Genomic DNA, 18,668 nt, shown 5'->3' on the forward strand with positions numbered 1-18,668 from the left:
CATTCTACCACTAAATGGGAGACAACAGAAAGAAAAGTAGATGAATAATAAACACGGCCAAATTTTAAAACAGCACACCCACAAAATTTACTTAATGACAAAGTGAATGAGAACATGGAGTCCCAGAAAGATATTCCTGCCTAAAAGCTTCTGAGAGAACTCCCATCAGACGCACGATCAGGCTAGCACGCCTCCCAGGGAGGGGCTAGAAGCCTGAAAGCTGCAAATCAGTCCAAGGGGCTGCCAACATCCTCTCAGAAACCAAGCTCCAAAGAATCCTAGATTCTGAGGGTTAGAGGTCAACCCTTAATCTCTCTTATTGTTCTCTTCACTCCAAAAGGCGTGCTAGCGCTGAACCTAAATCAACTTTTAAGATGGAGATAATATCATTCAACAGAAAGATCACTATCCTAAAACTGAATGGCTTCATTAGCTAAAGTCAACATACACATTAGTGGGTCATAGTATAGTAAAACCCTGGAGGACAGAAACCATTAACATACTGTAAACCCTCAGAAAGTCAGAATTTGTGATATATGGTGTAAGGGTTGTGCTGGACTTTGTTTACTTAGTAAACCGTTATTTCATAAACAATAAAATTCAAATGTGTAAATAAGATTATAATGCGGATATTAAAACACTTAGGAAAATAATTTCTCAAGCATTTCAGAGACACCTATTTACATACAGAGAAGAAAACAAATGTTTGCTGAATAAATTACTTAATGAATGAATATAGGTAAGTAATGTACTAATTACAAATCAGTAATGTTTGTTGTAACAGATAACATAAAAACCTCTAAAGGATGACAGTATGAATTAAGAAAGAATGAATGAAGTATGTTAAATTTACCTCGTTTCTGAACTGTTATAGAAAAGTAATTTTAATCTACTTTTTATGTTTCAAATTCAAATTTCTCAAAGCATCACTCTGGGCTTTGGACAGATCTCATATGGCTTTCCTTCTATGCTATCTAGCATAGTGGTACCTATGATGAGGAACTAGTAATATTTCCCTACAGATATTTCTACTGCATGTCTCATAGGAAAGATGAAAATATATCCTGGAACTTAAAAAGGACAAATTTAAACAAATAATGTCATAATGCCTTGCAACTGTATCAGCATAGCCTTCCTGCTAAAGAACAGCATGGAGAAAACACACCCACATAAACACACACATCTAAATACTCCCTTCCTTATATGATGCGCAAAAGTGAAATAAGTATGGAATGTTCCTTTCCAAATTAAAACATCATCACAAAAACTTTCAAATGGCGAAAGCCTTCACACCACATACTGATCAGAAAAAACACACAAGGCTCATCGCCTTGGTCAGTGGAGTAAATCAGAATCCTCCTCCCCAGCAAGTAAGAACTCTGGAGCTACAGGATATTAGGTTTTGGTCTACACTGCCCCGAAGTACACAGACCTATGACAAAAGTCTTTGGGGCATACATTTATCCACTGGAGAATCATGTCAGAAAGGATAAGTTAAAGGCCTAAAGGTTCATGTATATAACTCTCTGAGATACATGCCATTTGCACTGGCCACTTTAGACATTGGAGCTCTTTGAGAAACTATGTCTCAAAAGGCATAGTAATCTACTAGCTTGGAGATTCCCTCACTGGACACAACTCTAAAGCATTACCTATTCTTAACCTCAGTAACTCACTCCTGGTTTGTTCTTTCAGGTCATCATAAATCTTATTCATGACCCCTGAATTTGACCCAAATGAAAAACACAATTTCAACAAGAACCAGGGTGCTACTACATTATCTGAATAACATCATTCCAAACTGCAAGGCTCTCTAGCAAAACATCAAGTGAAAACACACCCTTTGAAGTTACATAAATAAGCTAAATCAGAGAAGAGAGTAAGAAGAAATGAGTCACCTTTAATGTAATCGGTACATTAACAGCTGCATCTTAGATATACATATTTGCAACACTAGTAATAAGTAAAAGAGTTGATCAAGGAAACTTTCTTCTTGCTTTGTTAGCTGGCAGGTGAAGCTACCTAAGAAACTTCTTAGCCTACCAAGACGATGTCTCAGGTGAGGTGGTCAGTTAAAACAATTGAATATTGTGTTGGATAACAATGCTTTCTATCTATAACCAACTGCAATCTGCAAAGCTAATTTCTGCATTGCTCTACACTCTGCATGTTCGTGTGTATATCCTGTACATCTCCAAGCTCCCACTAAAATGTCAGTAAAATAAAAAAGCACTTATCTACAGGAAACTTATGTGGGTTATTATAACAACACGTAGTACATTTAATTAATCGCACTTCCTTTGATATAAATGACCATCTACGGTCACAGAGAGAACAGTGAATTAAATGAATACAAAATAACATGGCAATCAGAACAACTGTACAATTATTTTTGTATAACAAAACATTTTAATGATATAAGTGTAAAAATTTTAGAAAATCAGACAAAATATGATTTCATTGAAGTCAGAGAATTTAAAGCTCTATTTATACTAATAGATGGTTATTCTTCATACTGTACTTAAGGTTCAAATGTAAAATGTTTTAAATGTTACCTTAAAATTAAATAATAAGAAAACAATTTACTTACTTCTGGATACCCTCACGAGCTCTGATACATTGAAGACTCCAGATTTTACAAAACTATCTTCAAGGTATCCTAAAAGTAAACATCAAGGGGGAAAAGATCAACATATGCAGGAAGCAAATAAATGATTAAACACTAGAATTTGTTCAAGTGTTTTTAAACCAAAGGTTAGAACCAAAAAAAAAAAACAAAGTGAGCTTACACCAAAAACAAGTAAAAGTAAAACTCCTGTGAATGCAAACTGGGTCCGTTTAAACAAAAGCAAAAATTTAGATGCTAAATAATCGCCTGAGACATTTTTTTTAAAACTGTTTACGTATACAGGGCAATTGGTGTGGTTATTTTTGCCATGGCCCACCCATAGAGAAGGAAGGTTCAGGGGTTCTAGCTAATAAATGCATTCAGCTTGGTAGCATCTGGTAGACTAAAGTCCATCCATTAACAGAGAGAAAGAGAGAGAGAGAGAGAGAGAGAGAGAGAGAGAGAGAGAGAGAGAGAGAGAGAGAGAGATAGAGAGGAAAACCACAACCACAATTAGCACCTTGTTGGAATTACTTCAGAGATCTCTTGAAACCACCCTTTTTTCAGAAATTTTCCCTGATTAAAGAAAAGTGAGCTGCCGTCACCAGCACCCCTACCCTTGCTCCCTCCCGGGTCATGAACCACACAAAAGCATAACTTGTACATACAGCAAACACTTTGCATCAACCTATTTCTGTGCACCTTTAATAATCTCGCATGATTTCCTTGCTTTCGAACCCTTGCTCCTGCTCCCCTGGACTCCCCTCGTTTAGAGAACTGGACACTTTTCCTAGCAAATGGGTGATTCAGGACTCTGATGCTTGCCACATGACCCTTCCATGACTTCCAGGTGCAGGGTGCACTGTGGCTGTGGCCAACAGTTTTGGTGCCTGAGTAAATCAGACCTGCATGGTAGCTAGTCTAGCTCTACCCAGGACTGAAACTGAGGGCTCCCACAAACACGTCGAGTCCCCAGTTTCTCCTCTATGTGAAGGAGGCATAATGAGGGTGAGAAGGAAGAGAACACCGTAGGAAGAAGGAATATGGTTACTCTCTGCTGTCCCACACAGAGATTAAAACGAGTCTGAAAAGCCCTGGTCAGTTTGGCTCAACGGTTAGAGCATGGGCTGCAGTTCAGAGAGTACCGGGTTTGGTTCCCGCTAGGGGCACATACTTCGGTTGCAGTTTGTCCCTGGGGGTCGTGTGGGTGGCAGCTGGTCGATGTGTCTCTCTCTCATTGATGTCTCTCTTTCTCTCTCTCTCTTCCTCCCTCTCTCCTTCTCACTCTACCTGAACATGAATGCAAAAGGTGTCCTCAGGTGAGGATAAAAAAAAAAAAGAGTCTGAAAAGTCTCAGAATTAAAATACTTCCAGGAAAGAACTCGAGATTCATAAAATTGGCAATTTTGCCCTGGCCGGTTTGGCTCAGCGGTTGGAGCGTCAGCCTGTGGTCCAGAGAGACCCGGGTTCAGTTCCCGCTAAGGGCACGTACCTCGGGTGCAGTTTGTCCCCGGCCCTGGTTGAGTCGTGTGGGTGGCAACCACTTGATGTGTCCCTTTCACGTCGATGTTTCTCTCTCTCTCTCTCTCTCCCCGTCCCACTCTATCTGAACAAAACATCGAAAAATGTCCTCGGTGAGGATAAAAAAATAAATAAAAACTGGCAATTTTATTGGATTTTACTTAACGTTTAGGGCTGAGCAAGGGATGAGAGTCAGCGCAGGGAGGCGAAGCACTGGTGGTTAACATGGAGCACTCACAGCAAAGCTGTGCTCTGACTCCAGCCACCGGGCACCGCCGTGGAATCCTGAACGTGGGCTGAGCCCCGTAGGGCCTCACATCCCTCATTTATACAGTAGAGGCAATAAAATTACCTACAGCATAGAATTATTAAGAGTAATACGTGAGATAAAAATAGAAAACCCATAGTAGGAACTGATGACATGTGACCAATGAGTTCCGACTGGCCACTGGGGCCAATGATCACCCATATACCCTGAACTGCACGCAGTGGATTCTAGACAGTCTCAAATTATTTGTAAATTTGCATTTAAAAATTTTACCAGAACAAAAGTTACCACACTCCTTTTAACCATACAGAGCATGAAAAGACAGAAAAATCATTTAATTATAATCTATGCTTTACTGTTGTGAACTGAGAAGTCATGTACATCTGAACACTATTTTATACCCACCCATCTACCTTCTTTAGAAAAAGAATGAGAGAACAAGGGAGAAGAAATTATGAGATCTCAGCTAGTGATAAAACTTAGGTTTCATATTAAGTCATTACTGTGAAAAATATATATAATTTTAAGAGGATAATTACAAAATGTCCCCATTTGATATACTTCTATTTTAAGAAACTCCTACATGTTGAGCAATTAGTTGCTCACCAGAATGAATTCGTTTCAGTGATTATTGAGCAAATTCTAGGTTAGCCAACACCATACAAGGTATTAAAAGACGGGCAGGCAAAAAAGATACCGACTCCCTTTGTGTGGTTGGGGATAAAGATATTTCTAATTTTCACTGTATACAAACATTTCCACTGCTTTTGTTGTTATTTTAAAGTATAATAAGTTATACTGTTATATATGATAAACAAAATTTTATATATGGTAGATCTATCAATGTGGACTTATGTATATATTATATTAGACCTCATTTATCATGACTACAGCTCATGTAGTGAACCAATCAGACAAGAGTACCTGTCCTCACCTAGCTGTACTTACTCTAAATGCCGGACCTCAAATCTGTCTCAGGCAGCCCCCTTCTGACCAGAGGCCCTCTTTCAGCACACTCTCCTCTCCATCTTCAGTGTCCAGCTCCACCACCATCTACTCTACAACCTGTTCCTCTACCCTCTGCTCCCAACCTCGGGGCCAGCTACAACCAATGCTGCTTCTGCGTTCACAAAGCACCTAGTTTGTACTTATTCTATATCACTTTGGATATTCAAGTTTTCCAATATAATGTTTTGAAGCCTTGTGTTTCTTCCTGGATCGTCAGCTCCTTTATTTGAAGAAATGGCTGGGTTTTTGTTCATCTTTGTTCTCTCCCGAACAACTGGCTCAGCACCTCTCTATACAGTAATACTAAATAAATACTTACAGAACAAAATTTTAAAATTCAATTTACTGAAACAGGATCACAAAAGAACATAGTAGTGACTTTACAGTGCAGATGTAAGGTGGCTCAAGACTGAAGGGTCACTCTATCGAGCCTGTAGTTCCCCACCACTCATGTGCTGAAGGGTTCATTTTGGCTTTTGGGTAGAATGGGAAAGAGTAATGAATAAAGCCAGGTTGTATCTTTGACTTTGTTGTGTGCTGATGTGTAACTTAAGGCATTTAGTACAAAATAAATACCAAGGAAACAGAAGTGTTCCAACAGTAAGAGTTCAAAAATAGTTGTCAAAAATGTTGATGAATGAGTGACTAAATGGTGAATTTAAATATATTTGTATAAATTACATCATGTTACTACATAATAACATTTCTCTATGTAGATATCATCTGAAGTTCATCTCCTTATTACTCCATTGAGTAGTCAGGGTTCCATCTGCTTCTTGGTCATGCCCATGAAGATGGAGTGGGGTATGGGCCTGTTAGGAGCCTCATCAGGGAGGGCGGTGCTACTCAGGCTAATCCGACCAGTGGGAAGAGTAAGGCCATCACACACACACAAATACAATGACTTTTACAGAAAAGGGAAGGCAATTCACAATGTAGCAGAGTATTTCTCCACTCCCCACCCCCAACTCCCCATGTTCTAAGGACTTTGAATCTACAAAACAACTAAAAATGTTATTTTACTAAAACTGTAAAAGGCATTGAAAATAGGTCACAGCTGCTTTGGCACCTACGAGATAGAAATGCAACACCATAGGCCCCCACTGGGCTCTACTCCTGCATGGAGAATAATGTGACTCCCGAGGATGGGCAGCAATGTCTACTGACGATGGCCTTACTAGGGTGGGTGGGAAGGAATAAGGCAGGTGGGTAGCCTGGGAGAGCACCTGAAGCCGAGGGCTTCTCTGCATGTTTGTACGTGGCACCGCCTTCACAATGGACAGGCATTACCCAAGATGAGGCAGAGAAAATAAAACGAAACAGTGGATGACACAATACTTGGATAGCTAAATAGAAGAAATAATACTTAAGGACTCTGGTAAAATAAGTGGGGAGGATTGTGCAGGGGGTCAGGAACCCTGCAATCATATAGAGGGTGAGACTCGGCAAGGTGCAGGTTACTGCTGGAACCTGAACTGTGGGGGCTGTCCAGAAACCTGGTTTTCACGTGTTACATAGACCACTATGAATCTAAATAGTTGATTCGAGGGCCAAAGAACTTAAAGCAATTTGGAGACATTCAAAAGAAATCTGAGCATCTCTGAGGCAGAGCAGCTGTTTAATGGCTACAGAGCAATATTACACAACAGCTTAAGCCAGGAAGCAAAGAGCAGCTCAGCATTTATGTGATGCTGTATTTACACTACGTGTATGCTTTTTAAAAAATAAAATTGAGTAGGAAATGAAGACCTCTGCAAACTGAAAACTCTCAAAGGCAATATCAAATTATATTATGTTACTTCTTTTTCATTTTTGCTAACAAAAGCAACAATAAATCAGTACTCAGAAGTTAATATAGTGTTTAACCTCCCTTTCAAACAATAACAGAGGGACACAATGGCATATCTAACTGTTAATATCTCAAATTATAATCAGCACCATTTGAATGTTAAACAACATTTACATAGAAAATCCAAAGGAAGACTGATAACACTCATTTTTATAGTCTACTGTGTTCTATTCTTGAAATTAAAAATAAATAAGCCACAGAAAGCAGTTATTAAATTCATGAAAGCTGTCTTCAAGTATTTGAAGGACTGGGAGTGTAGATGGTGGATTAGACTTATTCTGCATAGTTCCAGGAACTGTTTTTTGGCCCAAATAAAGCAGATTTGTCATCCAATAGGAAATGTTCCAGAAAGGAATGTGAAACCTTGAAAAGGTGATAATAACCAACACATGCCACACAACCATGTTAAGATCTTTTAAAGCATTAATTCATGTAATGCTCACAATTATCTTACAAGTTGTCATGTTGTTACCATTTTATAGATGAGAAAACTTGTGTCTACAGCGGTAGGAGTCTTCTGGCTATAAAGACACCCGTTAGGATGAAAAATTGTAACTGGGTAGGAAATTGGATAAAAGCACTTCCAAAGTCCACTGCCACACCCTCAGATTCCACCTTTTTATGTGCTATTTCCTGTTAGTTCTCTTACAGTGCTTTGGAACAGGACACTAGGTATCTCACATGTTCTAGTCCTATGATTACAACTGTTCACTTCCTTCAAGAGAGTATAAAATATGCCTATGCCTCTGCTTTATGGATGCAAAGGGGGAGAAGATAAGAGCATTTCACACTGGCTCTTTATTTCACACTAGCCAATCTTTATATAATTTCAGCTACCACAACACCTAACCTTTGGTGATTTTCTGATAGTTGTGTTATAAGGCATAGCTCTATCTTTAGTTTTTTAACTTATCTGAACTGTTCATGATTATGGATGAGATTGTGACTGTGCAACAGACATGCTAATGATTGCAAAGATAATGGTTATCGGCAGAGACATCAGCCTATAGCCAAGGTTAACATTCTAGTATTGATTTAGAATCAGGTATCTTTCAATATGAAATGTAAATCCCTGGTGGTGATGTAAATGATCTGGTAGAGTCAGAAACTGTCTGACTTTAACACACACTGACAGTACTATATTAATGTTATTTGTGTGTTTTAGTATTTTCTACCAATCCGTTTATTCATATATATTTATATGTGTTTTTATAAAGTGGAGATCAAATTTAAATAAATCTGTATCCTGCTTTTTACTAATTAACATTCTCTTTCCCTTTAGATTAAATAGTTTATCAAAAGCATGATTTTGCCCTGGCTGGGTGGCTCAGTTGGTTGGAGCATTGTCTGGTACACCAAAGGGTTGTAGGTTCAATTCCCAGTCAGGGCATATACCCAGGTTTCAGGTTCAATTCCCCAGTTGGGAAGTGTACAGGAGGCAACTGATTGAGGTTTCCCTCTCTCTCCCTTTCTCTCTCTCTCAAATCAATTGTTTTTAAAAACATGATTAAAAAAAAAGTTTTTCCTTTATTGATTTTTTTAGAGAGAGGAAATGAGAGGGAGAGATAGAAACATCGATGAGAGAGAACATCGACTGGCTGCCTCCTGCATGCCCCCCACTGGGGATTGGGCCCACAACCTGGGCATGTGTCCAGACCGACGCAGAATTGAACCGGCAACTTCTTGGTGCAGGGTCAATGCTCAACCGCTGAGCCACACCAGCCGGACTAAAATGCATGATTTTAATGCCTACATAATATTACATTGCATGGATGTATCATATTTTATTTGAGCATTCTCCTATTGTTTGGCATTTTAGGTTATTTCCCATTTTTTAAAATATTATAAACAGCACTGCCATTAACATCCTCGTACATAAATTATTGTCAGCAATTCTCATGATTTCCTTAGGCTGGAGTTCCCAGAAGTAGAATTATGAGGTCAAAGGACATATACTCTTTTAAAGCTCTTGTTAAAAAACTGTGAAGCTGCTTTCCATAAAGCTTTTTGCCAATTCATACTCCCTCTGAGCCTGTCCATGTCATCCCCCCTCTGAGCCTGTCCATGTCATCCCCCTATTGCCAGAATTACATATCATTTACATTGATAGTGATTTGTTTGTAATTGTGGCAAGTTGATAGAGAAAAAATATCATTAATGTTATAATTTTCATTTAACTATAACAAAGTTGAATATTTCTCAAACACATGTATATTATTTATTTGAACATAACATTCAACAATAGGTAAAACAGCTCTGGCCGGTTTGGCTCAGTGGTTAGAGCGTCAGCCCTGGGACCAAAGAGTCAAAGGTTCGATTCCAGTCAAGGGCGTGTGCCTCAGTTGTGGTTCTTCCCCAGTCCTGGTTGGGGTCATGTGAAAGGCAACCAGTCAATGTGTCTCTCCTCACATCGATGTTTCTCTCTCTCTCTCCCCCTCCTTCCAACTCTATCTGAAGGTAAATAGAAAAATATCCCCGGGTGAGGATTTAAAAAAACAGGTAAAATAGAAACTGTGCTAGCAGGAATATTTTATTCCTAATATTGATGAGAGAATTCCTAGAGTTTCACAGTCAATGATAACATTGACTATTAATGATTGCTTTTTTTCCTCATCATTTGATATATTCCCTTAGTCCTACTTTTCTCAAGTTTTAAAAATGTTTTCTTATCAGAATGATTATATGAATATTATTAAATGCTTTTCTGACATTAGTAGAGATTATCTTTTTTTTTTTCCTTACAGTATTTATTGTTGTTATATATCACTGAATTCTTGGGTTAAATTATCTTTGCTTGTCCATGGAAGAGAACTCTTTTAATTTACTGTTGAATTGGTTTGCTAACAGTTTCTTCCAACTTCTCTATATGTAGTGAAGATACCTTTATAGAAATTTTTGTATTTTATTTGTCAAGTTTTTATACCAGGATTATATGTATGTTTCATAAATCTTGTAAGTCTATATTAAAACTGTGTATTATTTTCAAATAATAATAAAGAGAGACATTTCAAGAGAGGGAAAAGGAAGGTAGAACTCCAAATTAACAGAGATAACAAAACACAATAAATAGGAACTTAAGACAGCAAAGATAAGAGCATAAGATGTAAAAATAAATAATATAAAGGAAAACGAAAGAGTAAAATCACATACATCAAGCATTACAATAAATGTAAGTGAACTGAGTCATCCCTTAAAGACAACATTAGATCAACTCAAGGAAACAAAATCTAGCTCTTGTCAAGGAACATAAGACAAAAAGATAATAAGACTAAAATGTTGAACACAAACTGGTGGCAAAGAGAAATCAGGCAAATTCAAACAAACAAACAAACAAAAAAACAGTGTCAATCAGAAAAGGTGAAGATGGAATTTAAGATGAATAACAAAACACAGGAGAAAATCCATTGTGAGTGGATAAAAGGCACAATTAATGTAGACAAGAAATCACCAACCATATGTGCACCAAACCATATTGTGGAAAAATGCATAAAATAAAACCTATTAAATACAAGAAAGTTTAAAAAATACAAATACACAGAGAGGATTTTGAGTATATCTCTTTGGCAATTTAACATGGCAATTGGACAAAGACCAACTTGATATCATTCAAATACAAACTATATTTTATTGTTATGTCAATGAAAACTTTACAAAAACTGACCATGTCCTTGATCAAAGAACAAACTTAAACAAATACATCAAAGTTTAGACTTTTTCAGGTTATACAGTTTCATCTTGGAAAAGTTAAACTAAAGGAAAATAATAAAGTGACCAAATCTTCTGAACTACTTGAAAATTAAGAAAATAAGCCATGAATCCAAAAAAAAAAAAGTAAAATTTTAAGCTATCTAGAGAGCAATAAAAAGAAAAGGGCTAAAGAAAAAATAATATGACAAAAGAACAGCAAACCAACTGCAAAAAAGCTCAAAAGGGAATTAAATATAAGAGCTAAAATTTGTAAAATCAAAAGCAGTATTTAAAATAACAAATAACAGTGTTGTCAAAGTTGATAAGCACAGCTTCTAACCAATTCCCAGTGCCAGCTGGTCCTTCATTTAGTGAGCCTCGATAAAAGGGTGGGCTCCTTTGGCCCCAGCACCTGGCTATGTAAGATCCTACCAGGCAGTACGTGAAAACCCTCGCTTCCTAGATGTGAGGCTCTGGAAGGGCAGGTGAAACCAGCTTCTCAAAGGGCCTTGTCTATGTGCTAAGGAGTCAGGCACTAGCCCAGAGGGGAGAATTTTGGATTTATGTTAGAAAATGGAATCAGATTGTGAGACATCTTCCCATACTCTTCCTCTTCACGCCCTCTCTCCCCTCCATGTCCTAACCCTGGGTTTACAGCCTTTTAAATTGATATTTAATAAATCTCTGAACCTAGAGGATATTAGTGGGGTAGAATAAAATTTAAATGTCTACAATTTCCCAGGAAACCAGCACTGCTATTTTTTTCATGAGATAAAAGATAGGAAAACCACCACTTTTAAAATTCAATCTCGACTGGTCATATAGTTATGGGATAAACCTACAAGATTCTACCAAGTGTTTATTCTTCAGTTTGAAGTTTCTAAGCTTCAGTGTGCTTAGAAAAGGTATGTCAAGTGTTACATATCCTCGTGGAAATTTTAGTTAAGGGCTGGGAGAATGTAAATCAGAAGGTAAGCCAGAAATGTGGACTTCATGTTAGACAGCTAATGAAAATTATTTTACTATATGCCAAAAAGACCTACCTTTAAACCTAACTACTCTCAATCAAAATGTTACCATTTATTTTTTGTGATAGAATTTGATAACCAGTTCCTATTTCTATGAAAATACAAAGAATCTAAAAATAATTTTTAAAATTTTATTATAAAATTACAGAAATAAAAAAGACAGATATATAGATCAATTGGACGGACCACAAAAAGACATATAAATATATGGTTATTGATATTTGGTAAGAGTAAGTAGGCAACTCAATGAAAAAAAAAGTATTTTATACAAATCATGCTAAATTAACTGGATATTCATAATAAAAATAAAATAGGACATCTAGCCCTACCTCACACCATGTATGGTATGGTCATATCTTGGAATACTACTGTGTAATAAAAAACAAAAACAAAAACAAAAACTATTGATACATGCAACCACATGGACAATCTAAAAGTCACAATGCTGAATTAAAGAAGCCAGAACAACAACAACAACAAAATGCATGCTGTATGATACCATTTATATAGAATTCTAGAAATGTAAACTAAATCTATACTGACAGAAAGCAGATCAGAGGTCCTCGGGATGGAGGCAGAGAAAGGGGCGGATTCATTCCAAAGCAGTCAGAGGAAACTTTTGAGATTTATGGAAATGCTTACCATCAAATACCCTTTTTTAAAGTGTACAGTTCAGAAGTTTTGAGTATATTCAGAATGCTGTACAACCATCACCAATATCTAATTCCCAAACATTTTCATCACCTTCAAAAGAAACCTGTAAACCTGTGCCCACTTCTCCCGCCTCCCAGCCCCTGCTAACCACTAATCTACTTTCTGTGTTTATGGTTTTGCCTGTTCCAGACATTGCATATAAATGGAACCATATAATACATGAAAACAATACATCACGTCACTGTGTGTTTCATGTCATTAACAGGTGCACTAGATGATTTTAATGATGATAAACTCAAATCTGAAAGTCAAGTGGTTTTCCTATTTTCTTCTCCCAGAATGCCATGGGGACATGGATACGTTCAATGTATGGGAAGGGGGTGAGGGTGGGGGATCTTTATTGGGATCAAGAATTAGAAATATTTCACTGAAAACAGGAGTCTGCCCCTAGTTGTATTATATAAAATGAAATGAATGAGCACAAGGTCCCTGAAGAGCAGAATACAAGTCAAAAGACCCAAAAGGATGTGCAACAACTTTAAAAACCAAAATCTGATTTTTTTCTTAAATTCTTCTTCCATCAATGACATTATTATACAAAAGCCAACAAGAGTCAAATTACCCCACAGAGGTACTTGCTTTAAATTACTTGATATCTTGATACTCTTATGATTACAGAAAAAGAAAAAAAAGGGGGGATTTTAGATTTGCCTAATACCTTTACATCACATTCAATAATCCTATGAGACAGAAACATTTAAACTGAGGTAGTTAGATATCTAGATAGATAGATATTTTTAGTATTTTATTCCACTTGCAAAAATATTACTATCAAATTGACCCTTCTTTCCTAGCATGATGCTCTAACATGCAACTGAGGGTCCTGAGGGTACCCTTTTACAGGACAACACAGCCACAAGCTTAGCTTCTGCAAAGTTCAGTGGTTTCAACTAGCTTGGAGCAAGTCCACTCTTATCGGCAATACAGAACAATCCCAGCTTTCCAGCTGTGAGGAGGAAAATGCTTTGCATTATTAAATTGTAGCCATATGCTGCAAAAGCAGACCTTGTAAATATGGAGGGAAAAGAATTTAAATTGAGAGGAAACTTCAGATGCAGGCGGTCAGTGTAAAAAGAACCCAAGATGCTTGAGAGAACGAGCAATGACAGGAATTCTGCGGAGCAGTGGACAGTGTAACTGAGGGGGCTTATGCCTGAGACCTCTTTTCACCCAGGGCCTCTAACCTTCCGTGTGAGGAATGTGGACATTCCACAAAGAAAGGAAAATACGTTAGAGAAGCGTCTTTGAAAATGTAACAAATTGCAACCTATTTAAGTGCAGGGCCTCTTGAAAGTTTTCTGGAACTAGGTGCAGTATAAATTAAGTGCCTACATCTATGTATTAACATTTCACCTGAACTCTGTGTTACCTTATGACATCATTTCAGATACCACAAGATCCTGCAACACAGTTATAAAAGTAGGAAAAACAAAAGCTTGAATAACTAACTGTAGCCCAAGAACTAATCCTTTCTTTCACAGCTTTGTGAAAAGAGAGTGCTTACTGTGTTTAAATTACACTTATGACTAAGGGACGAGTGGGTTCCTGACCTACATAAATGCGAGGCACAGGCACCTGGAGAAAGGTTGGAGTAGAAAACAAGACAGGAACACTGAGCTCTACCAAGTGCAATAACGTGGTGTAGAGGAAGCCCACTCCTCCATCAGGGACCTGATTCCACAGCCTCGAAACCTCTCAGCTGACATCCCTCCCCAAGCTCATCCCCCCTGAGGCAAGGGTTCCTCAAGATTCGTCTCCCTCATCTCCTCACCTTCTACCCACTGCCCCTTGTCCCAAAAGCTACAGCTGTCACAAATGCTCCCAGCAACTCACTGTGGCACCCTCTGTGAGTGATAGTAGACCCAGGCTCGGTTGTGCTAAAAATCTCAGCAGAAAGATTTCTCTCATTTCTTTCTCTTTCACGGCAGTGCATACTCATAAACAGGCTGTGCACAGACAAGGCCAAACTTCTCATGTCACCACAAGGCAATGCACCACAAGAAACTATTCTTTACGGGGGGGGGGGGGGGGTGTAATAATAATGTAGCGAGATTAACACTGACTTAAGGTTTGACGCATGCAAAAAATGAGTTTTAACCTGCATTCGCCAATAACTAATTGAGATCTTGGGCAAATCACTTAGCCTCTTTGCCCTGTTTTCATAAGTAAAGTGAAGAAGGTGGGCTAGCAATATCAAAGTACTGACATCCTGTTTTCTTGAGTAATGTTTCTGAAAGAGTGTCAAGCAAAAAAAAAAAAAGATATTGGATTATAGTAGTAAATTTACTCATTTTTTAAAACTTAACTGTCTACCTAGGGGGAGAGATGTGTAAACAAAGGTTTAAAATACACAACACCAATCATAACAGAGACAAAGTTGTCCAACCCTGCCCAGGGTAATATGATGAGATGCATGGAAAAGTTTTGACAGAAAGGATGGACAAAGTTTGCAGGGTGAATTTGGCAGTCCTAGCCAAGGAGAGAGCTTATCACTCAGAAGAAAGGAAAAGGAAGGAAACTTAGTATACTTCATATCTGAATAGCATTTCAAGCCATGGCATAAAACATGAGTATATAAGGAGGGAGCACCTAGAGCCTTTAAGAAAGCCAGATTTGTGTTTTATGAAGTGTAATCATTTATAGTATCTGAAAGAGTGTGGAAAGAAGAGAGGCAATTTTAAGGTATTTGCATAGTTTTAGGCAAGAAATACAGTGTCTAGAACCCAAATAAGGGTAATTAGAACTGAGAAGTGGGAGTGGATTTAAGAGACCTTTAAAGGAGAAGATGAAATAATATGTGGAGGATAAGAAAGGGGGTTCTTTAGAAAGAAACTCATGAGCTACTCTAGCCAGGTATATCTGGATAGATTCTGGTAGCCCCAAGATATCTTACACAAATTTGGGAGAAAAGAAAATAAACTGAATTTTAGAAATTTTAATGAACAACCACGTGAGTTTTCATGGACATACAGGGAAACATGCCCCCAAAGTCGTTGAGCACATGGGTCTAGAACACTAGAAGAGAGATCTGTTCCAAAGGCACACATCTAACAATAACAAAAGTGATTGTAATTTATTGTTTCAGATCTTATATTTAGGTCTTGGACCCATTTTTTTTTTTTATTCTCACCTGAGGACATTTTTCCATTTTTTGTTCAGATAGAGTGGGAGGGAGAGAAAGGAAGACAGAGAGAAAGAGAAACATCGACGAGAAAGGGACACATCGAGTAGCTGCCACCTGCACAACCCAACCAGGGCCGGGGACAAACTACAACTCAGGTACAGGCCCTTAGTGGGAACCAAACCCAGGTCCGCTGGACTCTAACCGCTGAGCCAAACAGGACAGGGCTTGGATCCATTTTTAATTAATTTTTGTACATAGGAACAAACTGTAATCTCATTTCATTCTTTGGCATGTGGCTTTCCAATTCTTCCAGCACCATTTATTGAAGAGGCTTTCTTTTCTCCATTGTGTGTTTTTGACTCTTTTGTCAAAAATCATTTGCCCATATACATGTAGTTTTATTTCTGGTTCTAAATTCTGTTCCATTGGTCTATGTGGTTCCATTGGTCTTGTCTGCCAAAGCCATGCTGTTTTGATTACCATAGCTCTGTAGCATAATTTGTAGTCAGGTAGTGTGATACCTTCAGCTTCATTCTTTTTTCTCAGGATTGCTTTCGCTATTCAGAATCTAAACTTACAGACCTTGGTCACACAGAACATTTTATGAATTTGGCCCCAAGGGCAAGGGAAGTAAAGGCAGAAACGAATGTGACTATATCAAACTAAGAAGCTTCTGCACAGTGAAAGAAACCAACAATAAAACAAAAAGGCAACCAACCAAATGGGAGATGATATTTGGAAACAGCTCTGACAAGAGGTTTGTAACCAAAATATATAAAGAACTCATACAACTCAACACCAAACAAACAAAGAATCCAATTAAAAAATGGATAGAGGTCCTCGCTGGTTTGGTTCTGCAGTAGAGCACTGGCCGGAGTACCAAAGGGTCAAGGGTTCAATTCCCGGTCAAGGTCCCATGCCTGGGTTGCAGGTTCAATCCCTGGCCCCAATCGGGGTCATGCAATAAGCAACCAATTGATGTGTCTCTCTCACATCACTGTTTCGGTCTCTCTCTCCCTCTGTCCCTTCCACTCTTTCTATAAATCAATGAAAAAAGTATCCTCAGGCGAGGATTAACAAAACAACAACAACAAAAAAGGCAGAGGATCTGAACCAACACTTCTTCCAAGAAGACATATAATGACCAACAGAGCCCAGACAGTGTGACTCAGTGGTTGAGTATAAAGACCCATGGACCAAGAGGTGGCCAGTTTGATTCTCAGTCAGGGCACATGCCTGGGTTGCAGGCTCCATCCCCGGGGGGGGGAACTGAACTCAGGATCTCGAAGAGATATCTGCATTCCTATGTTCACTGCAGCACTATTCACAATAGTCAAGATGTAGAAACAAACTAAATGCCCACCAACAGATGAATGGATGAAAAAAAGTAGTATATACATTTCACCTTTACACACACAAAAAATAAAATTTTGTAATATGAAACAATATGGATGAACCTTAAGGATATTATACTAAGTGAAATAAACCAGTCATAGAAAGACAATAATTACATGATTCCACTTAAATAGGTATCTAAAATAGTCAATATCACAGAATCAAAGAATGTAATGTTGGTTGCCAGGGTTTCCGGCAAAGGAGAAATGGGAGTTACTAAACAACAGGCGTAATGCATCAGTTGTACAAGATGAATAAGCTTTTGAGATCTGCTGTACAACATTGTAACTATAGTCAACAACAATATTATTATATACTTCAAAAATTGTTAACGGGGTAGATCTCATGTTAAGTGTTCTTACCATGAAAAAAAAAAAATTTAAGTGAGGAAAAAATTTAAAGTAAAGCATGGTCAACTAAATCAAATTAATGCTCAAGAATATGGAAGCAGGAACAGAATAGAAAGGAACCACTGGACTCTGATGGCGAAAAGTCATGAATTTAATGAGAATAATTTCAGTGAAGACAGAATCCTAGTTGGAGGAGAAGTCAAGAAAAAACTTTAGAATCTTTCATGTTATGTCAGAAAAAAAAGAAATAAAGATGAGACACTTGGATAAAGAGAGTTGTCTCAATAAGGGAAAAATACACATTTTAAAAAGTATGAAGATGCTAGGATGAAGTAAATAGATGAAGATACATGGAGAGGGCCAGGAAGACTATGGGACAGAGAAAACTTGCAATGAAGACAGAAAAGTTGGTGGCTTCAGAAAATAGTAACACCATAGGAAAGCAAGTAGGAGAAAAAGTTATAAAATGGTAATACAAGGGACAAGGAGATAAAGTCTTGCCAGGGGAAAAGCAATCTATAATGATACATTTGTATTATTCTCATATCACTATTAAAAACTGTAACAATATTTCATTTCACATTTCTTTAGATGTCAAAAGACTTAGAACAAAACTGACGATCTAAAAACTATAATTCTATTTCACCATGAGATTTGAGAACATCTGTTCCTTTCGTCTCTTCTATATAATCTCCAACCTAATCTGTCTTTTATCTTGATTTGTAACATTGTCTCTGCCGTTTTAAGTCTTTAGAGGAGTGCAGGGTAAAAACCTAACCTATTTCTATTTAATTGCACATCAAATGATAATGCCTGCAAGAAGTGTTCTTGACCAACCCAGCTGGAAGAGGTGTAAAAGACGTCCTTACTTTCATCAAGCCCCTGTTACTTGCCAGGTATGCTCACCCATCTGCTGCTTACAATGGGCCTGGATACAGATGTAACTGACTGTGCTAAATTCCAAGGAAGCTGATTTACTCATGTACTTCATGACCCTCATGATCACTGTAAAACATGGTACCTTGATTGAGGGGGAGAATCTAATTCTAAAGTTCATATACTTTCTATTCCACCATGCTTCCTACAATGGCTGGAAATTGTATTTCACAACTTTGA

At 37.8% G+C, this 18,668-nt stretch overlaps 1 protein-coding gene across 4 annotated transcripts in view; it reads right to left on the bottom strand.

The window, feature by feature from the left end:
• The window catches only part of NFIB (nuclear factor I B), a 215,011-nt gene that overhangs the window by 61,397 nt on the left and 134,946 nt on the right, over positions 1-18,668 (bottom strand). For all 4 annotated transcript variants that reach the window (XM_036260943.1, XM_036260946.1, XM_036260944.1 and 1 more), the window contains exon 4: positions 2,591-2,659. In XM_036260943.1, the coding sequence (XP_036116836.1) occupies positions 2,591-2,659 (69 nt within the window). The remainder of the gene's footprint in view (positions 1-2,590; positions 2,660-18,668) is intronic.

Source organism: Molossus molossus, unplaced genomic scaffold (assembly GCF_014108415.1).
Source record: "Molossus molossus isolate mMolMol1 unplaced genomic scaffold, mMolMol1.p scaffold_m16_p_14, whole genome shotgun sequence".
Taxonomy (NCBI): domain Eukaryota; kingdom Metazoa; phylum Chordata; class Mammalia; order Chiroptera; family Molossidae; genus Molossus; species Molossus molossus.